Source organism: Eleginops maclovinus, chromosome 6 (assembly GCF_036324505.1).
Source record: "Eleginops maclovinus isolate JMC-PN-2008 ecotype Puerto Natales chromosome 6, JC_Emac_rtc_rv5, whole genome shotgun sequence".
NCBI classification, from domain to species: Eukaryota; Metazoa; Chordata; class Actinopteri; order Perciformes; family Eleginopidae; genus Eleginops; species Eleginops maclovinus.
Genome location: NC_086354.1, coordinates 11,216,655 through 11,231,340, shown reverse-complemented (window position 1 = coordinate 11,231,340; position 14,686 = coordinate 11,216,655). Strand labels below are relative to the sequence as shown.

General features: G+C 38.1%; 1 protein-coding gene across 4 annotated transcripts in view; it reads right to left on the bottom strand.

The window, feature by feature from the left end:
* Positions 1 to 3,565: 3,565 nt before the first annotated feature.
* LOC134866575 (SPRY domain-containing SOCS box protein 4-like) overlaps positions 3,566 to 14,686 on the bottom strand; it is a 63,250-nt gene continuing 52,129 nt past the window's right edge. For all 4 annotated transcript variants that reach the window (XM_063886802.1, XM_063886801.1, XM_063886803.1 and 1 more), the window contains one exon: positions 3,566 to 6,215. In XM_063886802.1, coding sequence (XP_063742872.1) covers positions 6,088 to 6,215 — 128 coding nt within the window. In that variant the 3' untranslated portion in view covers positions 3,566 to 6,087. The remainder of the gene's footprint in view (positions 6,216 to 14,686) is intronic.

Genomic DNA, 14,686 nt, shown 5'->3' with positions numbered 1-14,686 from the left:
CTCAGAATCTCCCTCTCGTTTGTGCAGGAGGCATCTGAGCTGTGTGTGTGTGTGTGTGTGTGTGTGTGTGTGTGTGTGTGTGTGTGTGTGTGTGTGTGTGTGTGTGTGTGTGTGTGTGTGTGTGTGTGTGTGAGTGAGAGAGTGTGAGTGATAAGTAATAAGCTGTTTTATATTTTGGAATTTTGCCTGAGTTCATCACATTTGTACATTTGGAAAAGAGATTAAAGGTTAAACTTGTAAATGAATGAATAGTTTCAATAAGTCCAGCTGAAACTGAAAGATTGAATCCAAACACATCTCCAAATGATCAAAATGGTGCAGTATTATTGATACTAAAAGAACAACGTAAATATGATATTGATGAGGATTAAACAATTTAGTGCATCATATATGTGAGGTAAGACAAAAACTACTCTTGCAACTAAGTGGATTGAAGTTCAATCAATAAAAGTTCCCTTCCGTTTGAAATAAAGAAAAAAAATGGCCTCCCTTTTTAAATGTTCATGTTAATGACATTTGTGGAAAGGAAACATTTGAGAGGAACTTGGTCATCACAGAACCAACTGAACAAGAACCCCAACACAATGGTAAAAATAAATAAATGGGAAAAGAAAAAAAGCATTCATGTGAAACTGTTTATTCCAGCCAAAATGTCTGAGATTGTTATATGATTTTAGTATCGGGGTAAGAATGATGGCAGAGAGTGGAGGACACTCAGGACCAACTGAAGAGTATGTTAATAAAGATGGACAATGCAATATGGGCTTGGAAAGCATAACATGTGTTGGGAACGAAACACACTGACACATTTAATGATGTAACATTTTGCAACAATGTGAGAACACAGCCATTGGGAAACAATGTATAATCCACTGTTGGTATTTCGATTATTATTTGGGTGATGTGACTTCTGAACAGCAAACAATACAGTGGTCTGACGAACAATATCATATATATCTATATATTATAATCACTGTTTGGTGGTGCAAGCTTTAACAGTGTTGGATAACAAGCCTTATTTTTATATATTGGTAAAAAAAATTAGCACAATTGAATTAATCAATTCAAATCTTGGAACTTAAATTATTAAGTATGTTGCTTTCAAAGTCTTTATTGAGCTTTATCAATATCAACTCATCCTGTGTGTTTATTACAGATGTAAATATAACAAGGTCCAACTCAATCGTGGAGTCTTGCTGACCCCTGCTGGTGGAAGGTTGAACTACAAGTGAAACAATACGAAACGTTAATACATTTGGGGAAATAATCCTTGCATACAACATTTAAAATAAAAGTGATGATGATTGAACGGATCCACATCGTCAATCAAATCTGGTTTACTCTAGTCTATATAGGATGGCCTGCAAGGTGTTGAAATAAAGAAACTAATGGCATTTCTGCACCTTTGAATACAATTTAAATTTTTGTCAGATACTTTTAATTTTACATTACTGTTTTAGTTTTGAATGCTACAAAAAACAACATTTAATATTTAAGGAAAGATGTTCTGTTTGACGAGAATATTTATAGTATGTGGAAAAATATGAAATAATGTCATAGTATAGTATGTATATAAAAGTCATAGAAGTATGTTGAAAGAAAATACAAATAAAATGATGGTATTGTACATAAAAAAAATAACATACAGCACTAAGCACCAGGAAAAGCGCTGTATAAATAACATGTATTATTATTATTATTATTATTATTATTATTATTATTATTATTATTATTATTATTATTATTATCATCATCATCATTATTATTACTATTATTATGATTATTATTAATAAAATATAGTCGTATAGTATTTTGGAAAAATGTCAAAACACTCTTCTTGTGTAATCCTTAGTGTGTGGATTTGCAATTAATCCCACTAAGCTTTTAATTAACTTGCTTTCACTTCAGTTTATCTATTAAACGTCCAGAGGTTGGTAGCTGGAGTGTTGCAGCTCTGCTTCACAAAAGTGCTGACGATTCATTTCTAACCCAGCAGCTCCCTGATGGTGAAGCTACACATCCACTAATTAGTAGCTTAATGTGCATTTAAACTGATGAGCAGCACATGTTCAGCAACACTGTGATGGAGAGAACTCAAGAGAATGGCAAGAATATACGGTGAGCTGAGTTTGTTTGGCTTCAGTTTGAAAATAAGTGTGTAAGACAATACATGCAAAGTGGTCATGCAGGTTTAAAAGAAGAACAATAGACAATAAACACCATTAATACTCGATTACTTCTTTTAAAACTATGACCTCATTATGACTTTTTTATGACTTGTTTTTGAAACAGACTATACTTTGACCTAATTGACAATTTATGACACTCCATACTATGGCCTTTTCTGTTCCTTTCTGTAAGTTAACATTTGTATAATTTGTCATGACATACAGCTTTTGTTTGTATTGCTTTTTATAACATTATATTTAATGACTTGATAATGATGGGTTCTTTATGGCAAAGTGTATTATTTTCAGTGTCTTATAATTGTTTATGACTCTTGGATTCATACCTTCCTACACCATGACCTTAAAAGATCATAGTGTAGGAAGTTATTAAGTCTTTGAGTTTCAATTTTTATTTTTAAAGTATATTCCATTTTTTAAATTAAAAGCCATAGTATAGTATTACAAAAAAAAAAAGGAAATGTCATCACAACTGGATGAGGCTGTGGCGCAGTGGGATAGTGCATTGATCTCTGTATAAGGGGGGCGCTGGTTCCATCCCCACTGCAGTCAGCATGTCTTTGTGTCCCTGGGCAAGACACTTCACCCCAAATTGCTCTTGAGGGGATTGCCCACAGTATGAAATGTATGCAAGTCATTTTGGATAAAAGTGTCTCACATGTAATGTTATCAAAATCATAACATTTTAATGCAATAAACCAAATCTCTTAGTATAGTGTGTTGTCAAAAAGTCTTTGCATAGTATACTGATGTATACAATGCTACCCTCCGACAAAACACAAGATTATACTATGATGTCCGTTGTAATACAGAAAACTCTTTAGGCTTTAGGGTCAACATATCTTACTAACCCCCAAATATGACTTTGTAGGAGGCTAAACCCCTCGAATTACTTCGTTCCCACATTGCACAGTAAAAAAGTAATCCAAATCACGCCTCACTACGGTCTGCTTTGCCACTGCCCTGCAGTTTTTATTTTACACTGTGAGCACGTCAATACCTCTTTGGCTGAGTGTGAGAGTGTGAGGAGTATTTACAGCTGCCTGAGCTGATGAGCAGTGCATTAGTGGTGTACTTTCTGATGTTGAAACAGCACATTTGACAATTGGGAGAACTTACAGTCAAATATTTTATGGCCCTATTTCCCTGAGGAGGCCTCCCTTCGAAGATTAAACGCTCCCTCAGACACAATCAACGGAGCGGGAGATGCGTCAGCGCCAGTGAAGCAACATTTGCATCTGACTGCAGCTCTGACTGTTTCAGAAAGTGTCAGATGTACTTTGATGACTTCGACATGTATATTTAGGCAAGCATTTCAAAAATGTATCATCGATGAGCTTTGGGCTAAGAAATAACGAAGAAAAGAAAAAACAAGAAAGGACATTTTTCAAATTCTCTTGGCTTTTATTCACATTTCATATCTGCTGACATCTCACTGCACCATCTGTCCATACATTCTACTAATTTTCCTCAACGGTCCCGTCTCCCCATCGTAGCTGATGAAAATAGAAGGCGAGACAACCACCATCACAAATAATAATGTTAATATTATTAATAATAATAATGAAAAGCAGCATTGAAGAAACAACTTTTGAGTTCTGCCTCCCTTCATCAACAGCATCTTTGTATTAAATTACCTGAATGTAACCATCATCCTCCGTAACAAGATCAAACGTAAAACTAGCTTGGGATAAATAATCATCATTATCATCATGTCGCCATCATCGGGCTCAAAACTCAAAAAAATGAATAATTATAATGAAGAATACAAACTCAGACATTAAAAAAAAAGTGACTCAAGCCTTTTTTAAGGAAAGAAAAACACAATTGGTCTACAGTGTGTGTGTGTGTGTGTGTGTGTGTGTGTGTGTGTGTGTGTGTGTGTGTGTGTGTGTGTGTGTGTGTGTGTGTATAATCTGCATTCCAGAATATGCCTCTGCAGTTGCAGTAATGTTCCTACTCTCTGCTCCAGCCTTTACTATTATAGATCCAGTGAGAGTAGATCTGCTCTGGTCCTGTCTGTTTGTTTGTGGTCATTAAGACAGTTGTGCGGACAGCAGACAGATACTGTCTAGTACCAGTGAGCTACAGCAGGGTGCTACAACAGCAGGTGAGGCTCCTCTCTCCACCATCAGCATTTCAGCACCGGTTATACTGCGACAGGCTGCGACCTTCAGACACATTGACACACTCCGTGGCTTAATATGAATCCCTTTGGTCCTGAATGACATCATAATTCATGATTGTATGTCCTGTGAGGAGGAATGGTTCTCAGTGCCCCTTCAAACTTTAAACATCAAGCAGTTTTTCTATGTGAATAAGCCCCTTTCAGACACGCAGCCCGTTCCGTTAAAGTTATGACAGCAATCTGAATCATTCGGACCCAATGAATGTTCCATAACACTTCCCAGATGTGCAGGTTTTTGGAGATCATCACAATATCATTAAAGGCCACGACAGCAAAAATTATACAAATAAAAACCATTAAATGTCTCGGTTCCTCAATAGAGGCCCAAAAGAGTATTTGCTCTTTCAGTTTCCTCAGTTTCCTATTAGAAATTTTAAAAGTTTGGTTATTAAACATTAGAGATTTGTGAATACGATGAGTGTTTGTTCTTTTAGGATTGGTGTTTTCTTTTCCTTTATGAATATTCAGCTTTAAGAGCACTGACACTGAAAAGTCCCACGTAAATAAATAAATATTATGCAGAAGAAATCTTTATGAGACACTGAAACACTGTAAAGGAGCAACATTAAGTTGTTGAGGACATTGTAGTCTGATGATTAAAAGGATTTTTATTTCCCCATGCAACAAAAGAGGTAGAATTAAAAAAATAAACATGAACACCAACACACCGCCAATCCTTTTTCAAGTAACATTCAGGCTAACTGCATGGACGAAATTATAAATATCCTGTATATAAAAGTGTTTACATACAGCATACAGGCACCATAGTCCCTATGTCATTCTGTATTAGTCCATTATAGTATAAAAAAAGCAGCAGAATAAAATAAACGATGAAATTAATAAGTTGGAACGGATGGGAAATTCTCACACTGACAAAGCACATGAATCAAGATTTGAACCCATGTTTAAAATGTACATTTAAAATCAATTTCCTCAATATCATCATGACTACTTTTCGCTCTCCTGGTGCTAAACACTGAGTATGGTGAATATTTCCATAAATGAACACACTTTTACGTAACCACCATGACCGTGTCTGAAAAGGGCTTCACTCACATAAAAAATGTCTGCATAAAGCCAGGAGAAAATTCAGTGTCCCTATTTCATTTTGCAGCCATGTCTATTCTGTATGCAAAGTGAGCTGTTAGTCGGGCCCTGAGTCAATCAGATAAAAACAACCTTAGTGCTAAAACCCTCTTGGCAGCCGTTCATCTTTGCCAGATGAGAACACAGACTCTGGTACCCAACAGCAATGATATGGTCACTGACTGTATGTCAGAAAGGCCTCCAGGATAGGATTAGTGTGCTTTCTCTGCGCAGTGCTCTTTTCATCACTAGGTGGCGGTGGTCAACTGGACACATTCGCCTCTTTCCCCTCACCCGATGGGTTTTCTTTCTGGATGAGTGAAACGCTGATGGGATACCATCATCAATAATTTATTTCAAGTCAAAAAACAAATGAAAAAAGCAGCTTGAAATCCAAGAGAAGCTGGTACTGTCTTTGTTAAAAAGCCTGGACCTCCTCTTTCAGCTCACCCACCATCTCTCGTTCACCCATCTGCTGTGGAGCTGTGGCGCTCTCAGTGTGGACATGCTCCCATCTATCATCCCCTCTTTGCATCCATTCATTAGTTTCTTTAATGCATCCATCTTTAGACTTTCCGGAGGTCTGGTTTGTGTCCTTGTACTCCCAGTTGGCTCTGCTGGTGTCAGTCACTGGTATTGGAGGTAATTTTTCAGGGACTGGGGCAGAGGGAGGCCCTCGATCTCCTGAAGCCGCTCCCGACCCAAAGCCATGCGGGCCGCGCGCCGACACAGGTCCATCAGAGGAAGAGGCTCGGCTGAAGAGAGGGGAGAGACAGAGAGATTAGACAAAACAATACAAAGGAGATATGAAGAAAAACACTTTTGGAAAGGACTTGTGTGATTTACAACTGTTATGGCGTGTGTTGATTTGTTGATGTTTGTGCTTACACCTTGACCTTTTGTACATGCATAAAACCCCTTAATATTTGCTATGCATGATTGAATGACAGAAATAGATAGAGTGATGCCTGTAAATATTTAAACCTCCTCCTCATACACATACAATCACACCTGTTTTGCTAGCGTATATTAAACATTACATTAAGTCCGCTTTAAACACCATCTGTCAGACTGACTTTCTCTCCAGCTGAAAAGATGTATGGGTAAACAGTTGGACGGTTAAAAAAAGGAGATTATGTAGTCACAATTTAGATACTACTTGTAATTAGAGTGGCATGTATAAATATCTGTTGGATGTTCACTCTGCTCTCTTTACTGTGAGCTGCTGGCCAGTCTCGTCTGTGACCTTCCTCCTCACACTGAGGTGAAGGAGGAAACAGATACAGGAGTCTGAGCTGCAGGACACACAGAGGAGAGGAGGAGGAGGGATGGTGTTGCATGAGGAGAAACCGGTCTGCATCGTAATGTTTGTTTACAAAATGTTATATTGGCACAGATAATGAGGTTTGGTGTGCATTGCTTAGATCTGGATTCAGGTAATACCACAGAAGTCCCTTAATAACGCTTTTCTGGACTGCTGTTTTTTTTTTACAAGGAAAGAGTTTATAAATGTAGGTAGCTTCTTATTATAAATATAATTAGTTCTTGTGAGCTTTTCCTCTGATTATTTCCAATATTTGTATAGTTTTATCTGGCAACAAAATAACATGATAGGCCTTGTTTGGCTGCCTCTCGCTAACATGCAAATATAAAGAACATATGGCTGTAATGTAGTAGAAAATGCTCCAAGGGTTCGGTCATTTGGTCAAGGTGATGTTGTTTTGTATCTGTTTATTGTTTCATTACTGGCTTTGATATAAGGTAAACTGGATCTCTTACTTCTCCATCAAATACAAACATAATCTTGTTTATAAAATGCAATGTATCTTCTCTTTGTCCTTCTCCCGTCATCATGTTTTATCAGCTTGGCTTATAGCTTCCTCCAAATGGATTTTACAGCATCATCTTTTTCAATTAATAGTAATGACCACGTCTGGCCTTATCACACAGCAGAATGGGATGCAGGACAGGGACACGTTACAGAAATGATCTCTATAATCCAAAACACATCCCCGCTCACCCCTCCTCAAACCATTCCTCACTCACAGTCTGACGCATGCTGTACGCACACAGGACTTACTTGCTGCACCATACAGGCAGCACCTTTAAAAAATCAACTTGAAAAGTAACACACAAAGGGCTGTGATGTGGTGCCGATTACTGGAAGTAGATTTAGAAGTAGGTCCATGAGCATTTCTTTAATTACGTTTATTTTTATGTTTCCCTCAGGCTCGAGTCAAGCCAGAGGGCAGAAAATCTCAATAAAATGAACATGGAGTCAGCAGTTTAAGAGCACCTTTAGAACAACTGAAGTCATTCAGATGGAAAGATATAGGCCGAGTAAAGAAAAGAAGTCATTAAAAAGAAAGATGTGAAGAACACCTCCAATAACGCAATGTGTGACGTTGCTGAAAATGGACTCCCCTCAGTTGAGATCCCCTTCGAGTTATCTTGGAACAGGCTGTAATTAGTGGAACGTATCTTGTTTTGGAGGTGTGAAGTACTTTGCGAGGAACCTGAATGACATGAACACAGCTAGTGTGTCTCTCCCTGCTGCTTGTTTAGGAAAACACACACACTTCCATCACCCGTTGCGAATCTGAACATCCTCTGCCACCTGCTTCTGTAGCGGCTCCACTGTGTGTGTGTGTGTGTGTGTGTGTGTGTGTGTGTGTGTGTTCAAGGTTAAACCAACAGGATAAAAAGGACAACCATGCCCACACACACACACACACACACACACACACACACACACACACACACACACACACACACACACACACACACACACACACACACACACACACACACACACACACACACACACACACACACACACACACACACACACACACACACACACACACACTTTTACAGAAGTGTCCTTGCAATGTCACATTAATGCTCACCCACGCTCCTACAAACCAGTTCTTCACCTGCGTACGGGATGACAGTGTTGATTTTTCCCTCTGGCCTCTGTTTGACTCTCAATTTCGCTGCCATAGTGGGAGCCGCTCTCGTCACATTAACAGGATATACAGCGAATAAATGCCTTTGTATTGTGGCATCAAATGAGGATACAGTGAGGTACAGATAAGTGATTCAACTTCAATTTTCCAGAGCTGGACTAAACAATTAATAGACTAATCGTTGTGGCTGTAATGTATAAACATAGTTTGTTAATGTGTATGTAGTGACAGCGTGTATGCAGACTCATTAACAGCTCTATATATAGAGCCAACAGGAATAAAGGGTGATGCTAAACTGGCTTTTCTGCCACCCTGGCTCCTGACCAGAGAGAGAAAGTGTTCACCGACACCTGCCTACTGTTGGCTGATATCTGCTTTTTGTTAAAGCAAAATGTGCTCCAAACAAAACAAGTTATTTACTTGAAATCTTGAAAAATAAATCAATAACTAAATCAGCACAAAATCTATAATTGGACAGCAAAATCAACAACATGGAGTTGAAAGACCTACAACAACATTATGTGATACAACGCTGTTACATAAAATGCACATATATTCTTATACAGGCAAACAAAACTAAGAAAAATGCTAATTTGTTCTCCTGATTTCCAGAGAAATGCAGCTTTTTGAGTGGAAGGGTCAACCTAAACCACATAGTAAGAAAATGAAAAAGTCAATCTGAGATTATTGTGGATGAATCTCATTTTGAGTCTTAGTGAGTAAGCACTGTGTGCCGGGTGTGTGCATGTAGCTAACAAGGGGAGCAATTCTGCACTACACCCAATTAATTTACTCTTTAGTGCTCAGTTATGCGGAGGTAATTTCAGCAGACAACACTGTGGTTACTGAGAGGAAGGAGACACTGTCAAGCCTCTGTGTTATTCTGTCTCTTTCCCTCAGAGAAAAAACACTTGAAATACGTGAAGACTAAAGAATACCCCTCTAAATATCAGGAATTAACCATTAACACCCTCAAACCTAAAGAAGGAATCATTCCTCAATGTGAATTTACCCAAAACACACTGCTTTTTGTGCCAAATGATATCAGGAATACTGTATGTATCACTTTATCCAAAGTCTACTAAAACACCTACAGTATATCATTAATTATTGTGATTACTCAATGTATTATAATAGCTTCTATCTGCCTTTTTATATCACATACTAAGATGTCTAAGTGTGGAAAAAGACATTTGAAAATAGAAAAGCTTATTATAGTGTATTTAAATGTGTTACAATGCTTTTAATTGTGTAACTGTAGGCAATCCAGAAGCTGCTTATTTCTAAACCTCTACTACAAATGGTCAAGCTCAAAATTAATCATCTGCTGCCTTCCAGATGTACGTAACAACCTTGCTTTGTGTTATACAACTAATTAACTGGGCTTAATAACTATTGCGATAGTCAGTGCATTACGAGGAGATCTGTTCTTAATGACACATTTTCCATCACGTTTTATCCTATCAGCATCTCCTAAAAGAGATGAGGAACGCTTATGAGGAGAGAACCTGAGGATGATCAGCAGCAGGTCATTTACCCGGCTGCATCATTACACATCCAGTGCATTAGGAAGTGCCCGCTTCAAACTGCTGCAGGACTTTGTTATATCACCACTGTGGATGGATATGTTTATCTGTTTACTTATAGGAGATACAGAGGATGATTTTGTTAGTGACTCTCATTGAATTAACAGTTTTCGTAGGACAGATTATATTGTTTTTTATGAGCGCTACCCTTCATTCATGTCTCCAGGGCTGAATTAAAATGTGTTAGTTAAACCGTGAGATGAATCCTGAACGACCCCTGTAGGAAAGCTGGCTCATTACTGCAGAAAAGAAAATTGAAATCAGAAGAAGTCAATGAAGAGCAATGTGAAGTTCCTCTGCGCTCCACATTACAGCCCTGCGCCCTGTGAGCATCTTGTTGTTTTCCTGACAAACTGCTGAGATGGATTTATATGAAGGTAGCAGACCTCTATGAATTTTGTAATTAGGTTTTATTGATGAGACCTACAAGATGTGTAAAGGCGTCCCAGCTATAGTGACAAACGTCTTCTTTGATGAGACATTTTATATGGATATGAATCGTGACCCCGGGTCTGTTGCGACGGGAACAAGAAGTAATAGGGGCACGCAGTGTGACATGACGCCTTCAATGAGATGCAGTGCACCGCAGTACAGGGCAGGATTTACTGTCTGTAGACAATGATAATGGGAGAGAGGGTGAAATGGCAACCGCAGTATCACTTTTATGATGGATGTAAGAGTGACCTGGGGGGAGGGACGGGAGCTAAATAAAGCCTGACTAAGGATGAGTGAGTTTGAAGGAAATACCAGAGACAAATGAGAGGAAGAAGAAGCCTTCAAAGGCAAACTGAAATCAAAATGGAAAAAAACTGGATTCATATGCTTATTAAGTTTAAATTCACTTTAAAGCAGTGATGGAAGAAGGACTCTTTTAGGATAGGAAGGATATTTTAATTCAGTAAAATTACTTTTATCACAGTCCAGAAATACTCTCAAAATTATACTGAAGTACAAAAGTATAAAGATCTAAATCTAATTGAAGTAAAAGTAATCATTAGGCAGAATGGAATATTTTAAATGAGTTCATTGTTATCACTTATACCCTCCGGGGTAGTAGACAGATAAAGGAGCAGAAAAACAGGAATACTAATGGCACAAGGACCTCTAAATTGTACAATATATTTGAGTTAATATATTTAGTTATTTTCCACCAACAACTTAAAGAAAATCCAGAGTTGTGGAACGACAAACACACGTTGCATATTGAACAAAAAGCTCAGGAAAACCTGATCCTCTCCTATTTCTCTCTCTAGTTTTCCTCCCTCTTTTTGCTACAGCTCCATCTCATTGGTAACAAAACACCTCTCTCCTCTTCCTCCTGCAAAGAGGAGCCTCCTCCGTCTGCTTCCTTCTCTGCCTCCTCATGGCTTATTTCTTTCCAGCCCTTCTTTCACACTATTCTTTTATGTTTTTTCCCTCTCTTTTTACTCTCCAAGGTCAGAGTGTTTGATCATCACTGTCGGGTGAAAGCTCCTTTATGCTAGAAATATCAACAGGAGATAGAAAACAGGTGTGTTTAGCCTGATGACAATGCAGTTTTGATTGTAATCCGGTTGCTGTTGAAAGCTTCCAAGCCCGAGAGGTTGAAGAATTTAGAGGAGCATGTAATCCTTTAATCCTTTAATTAAAGTCAATATAATACGAAAATGTACAAAACTGTAATTACTGGGCTTTAACACAACAAAGGTGGTACAATCTGAACTAATGTACAAGCCCAGCGCTGTGTATATACACAGAGTAATCAGTTACAGGCTAAAACTACCAACAGATCAATAATGTGACATTGAGCTTTTTCTTTCCAAATCCAATCGACCTTTTGTAATATGTTTTGCTTTACACTTAGATTTACACAAAGGAAATCCACAAAACTGTCTTGCCAACATGTTGACACGTAGAAAAACAAAGCACATGAATATGCAAGGTCACAAATATAGTGAATCAAAGGGAAAAACTCAAATGTCTCAAAAATCAATAAAGATTGGAGAAAAACTCAAATGGTGTTAAGTAAACAAACACCAAATCCCAGTTGAGCATAAACAGAGGCTTCAAGCTATGTCAAGGGCAAATCCAGACAGTATCATGTGTGCTATTGAACCTCAATCCTCTGTCGTACAAAGTGAAATGTGTCTGTGTCTCTCAAACTACCTTAAACATGTAAAATGAGATCCGGCCGTAGTGGACTTCAAGGATCTCTCCGTCTGACAGAAGAGAAATGTTCCTATGCATTACATCATGGCAGGCAAATTAACACAAATGTTTCCAGCTGCAAGGCAGATGTTTAAAATAAGATATTTAGAGTAGAATCTCAGGGTGTTCATGTTTTCCTGTGTTTGACAATCAGGGCAGCCTTTATGATTTATTTCAAAATTTGTTTCGTTTGTTTGCTTTACTTTTCAACTGACAAAGACTCCAAAATACTGTTAAGAAAACATTACCAGTATTTTACATACAATAGTTTGTTAGCTTCCAATAAGTCATAGAAGCTAATCCAAAAAACGAAAGTAGAAACCATTGTGACAGCATTTTCTACCGCTGACAGTTTCCATGCTAGCGCTGTATGGCTGTTTTTAGTGATTTTCTAGGGAGCAAAGTGTGTTTCTACTTATAGTCAGTAAATCAGCAGAACAGCTGAAGTAGACATTTGAGCAGCTTTGACTTTTATCATCCTCATTCGGCCCTGAAGGCCTTTGCTTTACATGATTACAACAACTAAGACACAATTACAAAGACACAAAAGTTAGCTCATTAGGAAGCCACTTCCACAATTCTCTGATAAGAATTCGGCTTTAATTGTCATCTTGACTTAAAAAGTGAGGACCAAATCTTGCTTCCTCATTACACCAACTCCAAATGTGAAAAGCAACACAAAGAATAAGCTTCGAAAAATCCCAAATGCTAAATTAAAATGAAGATATTGGTCAACCAGAAATACTTAATTTAAACCTTATTTATTCTACTTTTACAGCTCTACTAGACTGCAGGAAGACCAGTGACCAACTAAGTCAATGTCCCTTTCTAATACTGTACGTAAAACAATCTTTATATATACAGTTTATAAAAACAACGCAATGCAGAGCAATACATATGAAGACTGAATATCAGCTCTACTGAGAGAGGACAGCGGTGCAGTGAAAACACCTCAATAATGTTCCAGTTACTTCTAAACATAAACTCTCTTGAGAAACTTCCCAAACAAAGAGAGAAATTGAACATGAAAAACACTTGGTAAAACAAAACAAAGGTAAGGATTAGCAGGAGGTTCAGCTTTACTGTTTGAGCACAGCGTCTTCCTTTTCAAACTCAACTACAAAAACTCCACCGCCCTTCAGAGCCACTGAGGGAAGTTGGTGTTACCTGTAACTAATGTGTCTCAGGTGGAGTCCTGTAGCCTCTTCCCAAGCGCTTTGTGAAACAATTTTCAGAATAATCACATTTAACAACAGACTGAAGCAGCATGTTGTGCAGAACGAATGCAGTAACGTTTCTACATTCATGGAGGATTTGTTAGAAAACCCTTTTGTACTAAAAAAAGGAAGCAGCCGCAGGGTGGAAGAATAATGGCTACAAACATAGTCATACCAAGTCAGTCCCACACAGCTTTAAGAGAGGAAGGTTTGAAAATACTTTTTCCTAGATTTCCTCCCTGAACAAACTCCATCTTGACATATTTGATTAAAGCTTACTTTGGTGCTTGAATGGTTTGTGCAGATCCCGCAGTATGATTCATATCTTACCGCCACATAAGTGTCACACAGAGCGATGGACACTGTGGGCAGAGCAGAGAGGAGTTGACGGTAATACAAGCCGTGACAGAGTTTCTTTTTAAAGCCCTACCTTCCTGCATTACTGTAAATCTACTGTTCACCGTCTCCTCTGGGAGAGGAGGCTAGAGTGATAAGAGAAACAGGAGGAGAGTAGATGTGGAAAAATGAAGGGAGAGAGAGATGAAGCAGACGAACATTAGAGAGGAGGATGGACACAAAGAGGACAGAGGGTGATAAATAGGAGAGCACAGCCGGCCTGTCTGACACTCAGATATCCTTGACAGTAACCAACTGCAGGTAGGCAGACTTTAGTCATTAAAATGTCACCATTAGAGGAAATATGTTGGCGTAATTGACTAAGCACACTTTCAATAATTATTCTTGCTTACATGCTGTTTTTCAAACATGATAATCCATCAAAAGTCCCTGAGTGTAATCTGAGGGGAACAGCTGATGTTAATCCACTGAGGCATTTCCACAACAAAAAAAAAGGGAAATGTTCATAAAGTAAAATCAAAAAGACATGGATGGATGTATAATTACTTAAAGTTTTACTCAATTTCAATATTTTCTGTGTGCGGAAGTGTTTACTTGAAGATACAAATCTCCAAACTCTGCAGTTCCCCTCTAATAATGCATCATTTTGGTGTCTTTTAGCTAAATGTTTCGGTTCTACAGCCCCCATCTTTACAGCGTTGGTTCACACAAGCAGTGGCATTTGGCAGCCTATCAGCCATATATTTTTTAAAGTCAGTAAAGAACATGAATTACCTTTACAAGGAAGAATAGCTATATTTTATAGCAACAAGAAAATGCTTCAGGGACAAGCAAACTCTTTGAATGTGAAAACAAATGTCTATTTATAATACATTCTGTTGGATCAACATGTGGACATAAATGGCAGCAT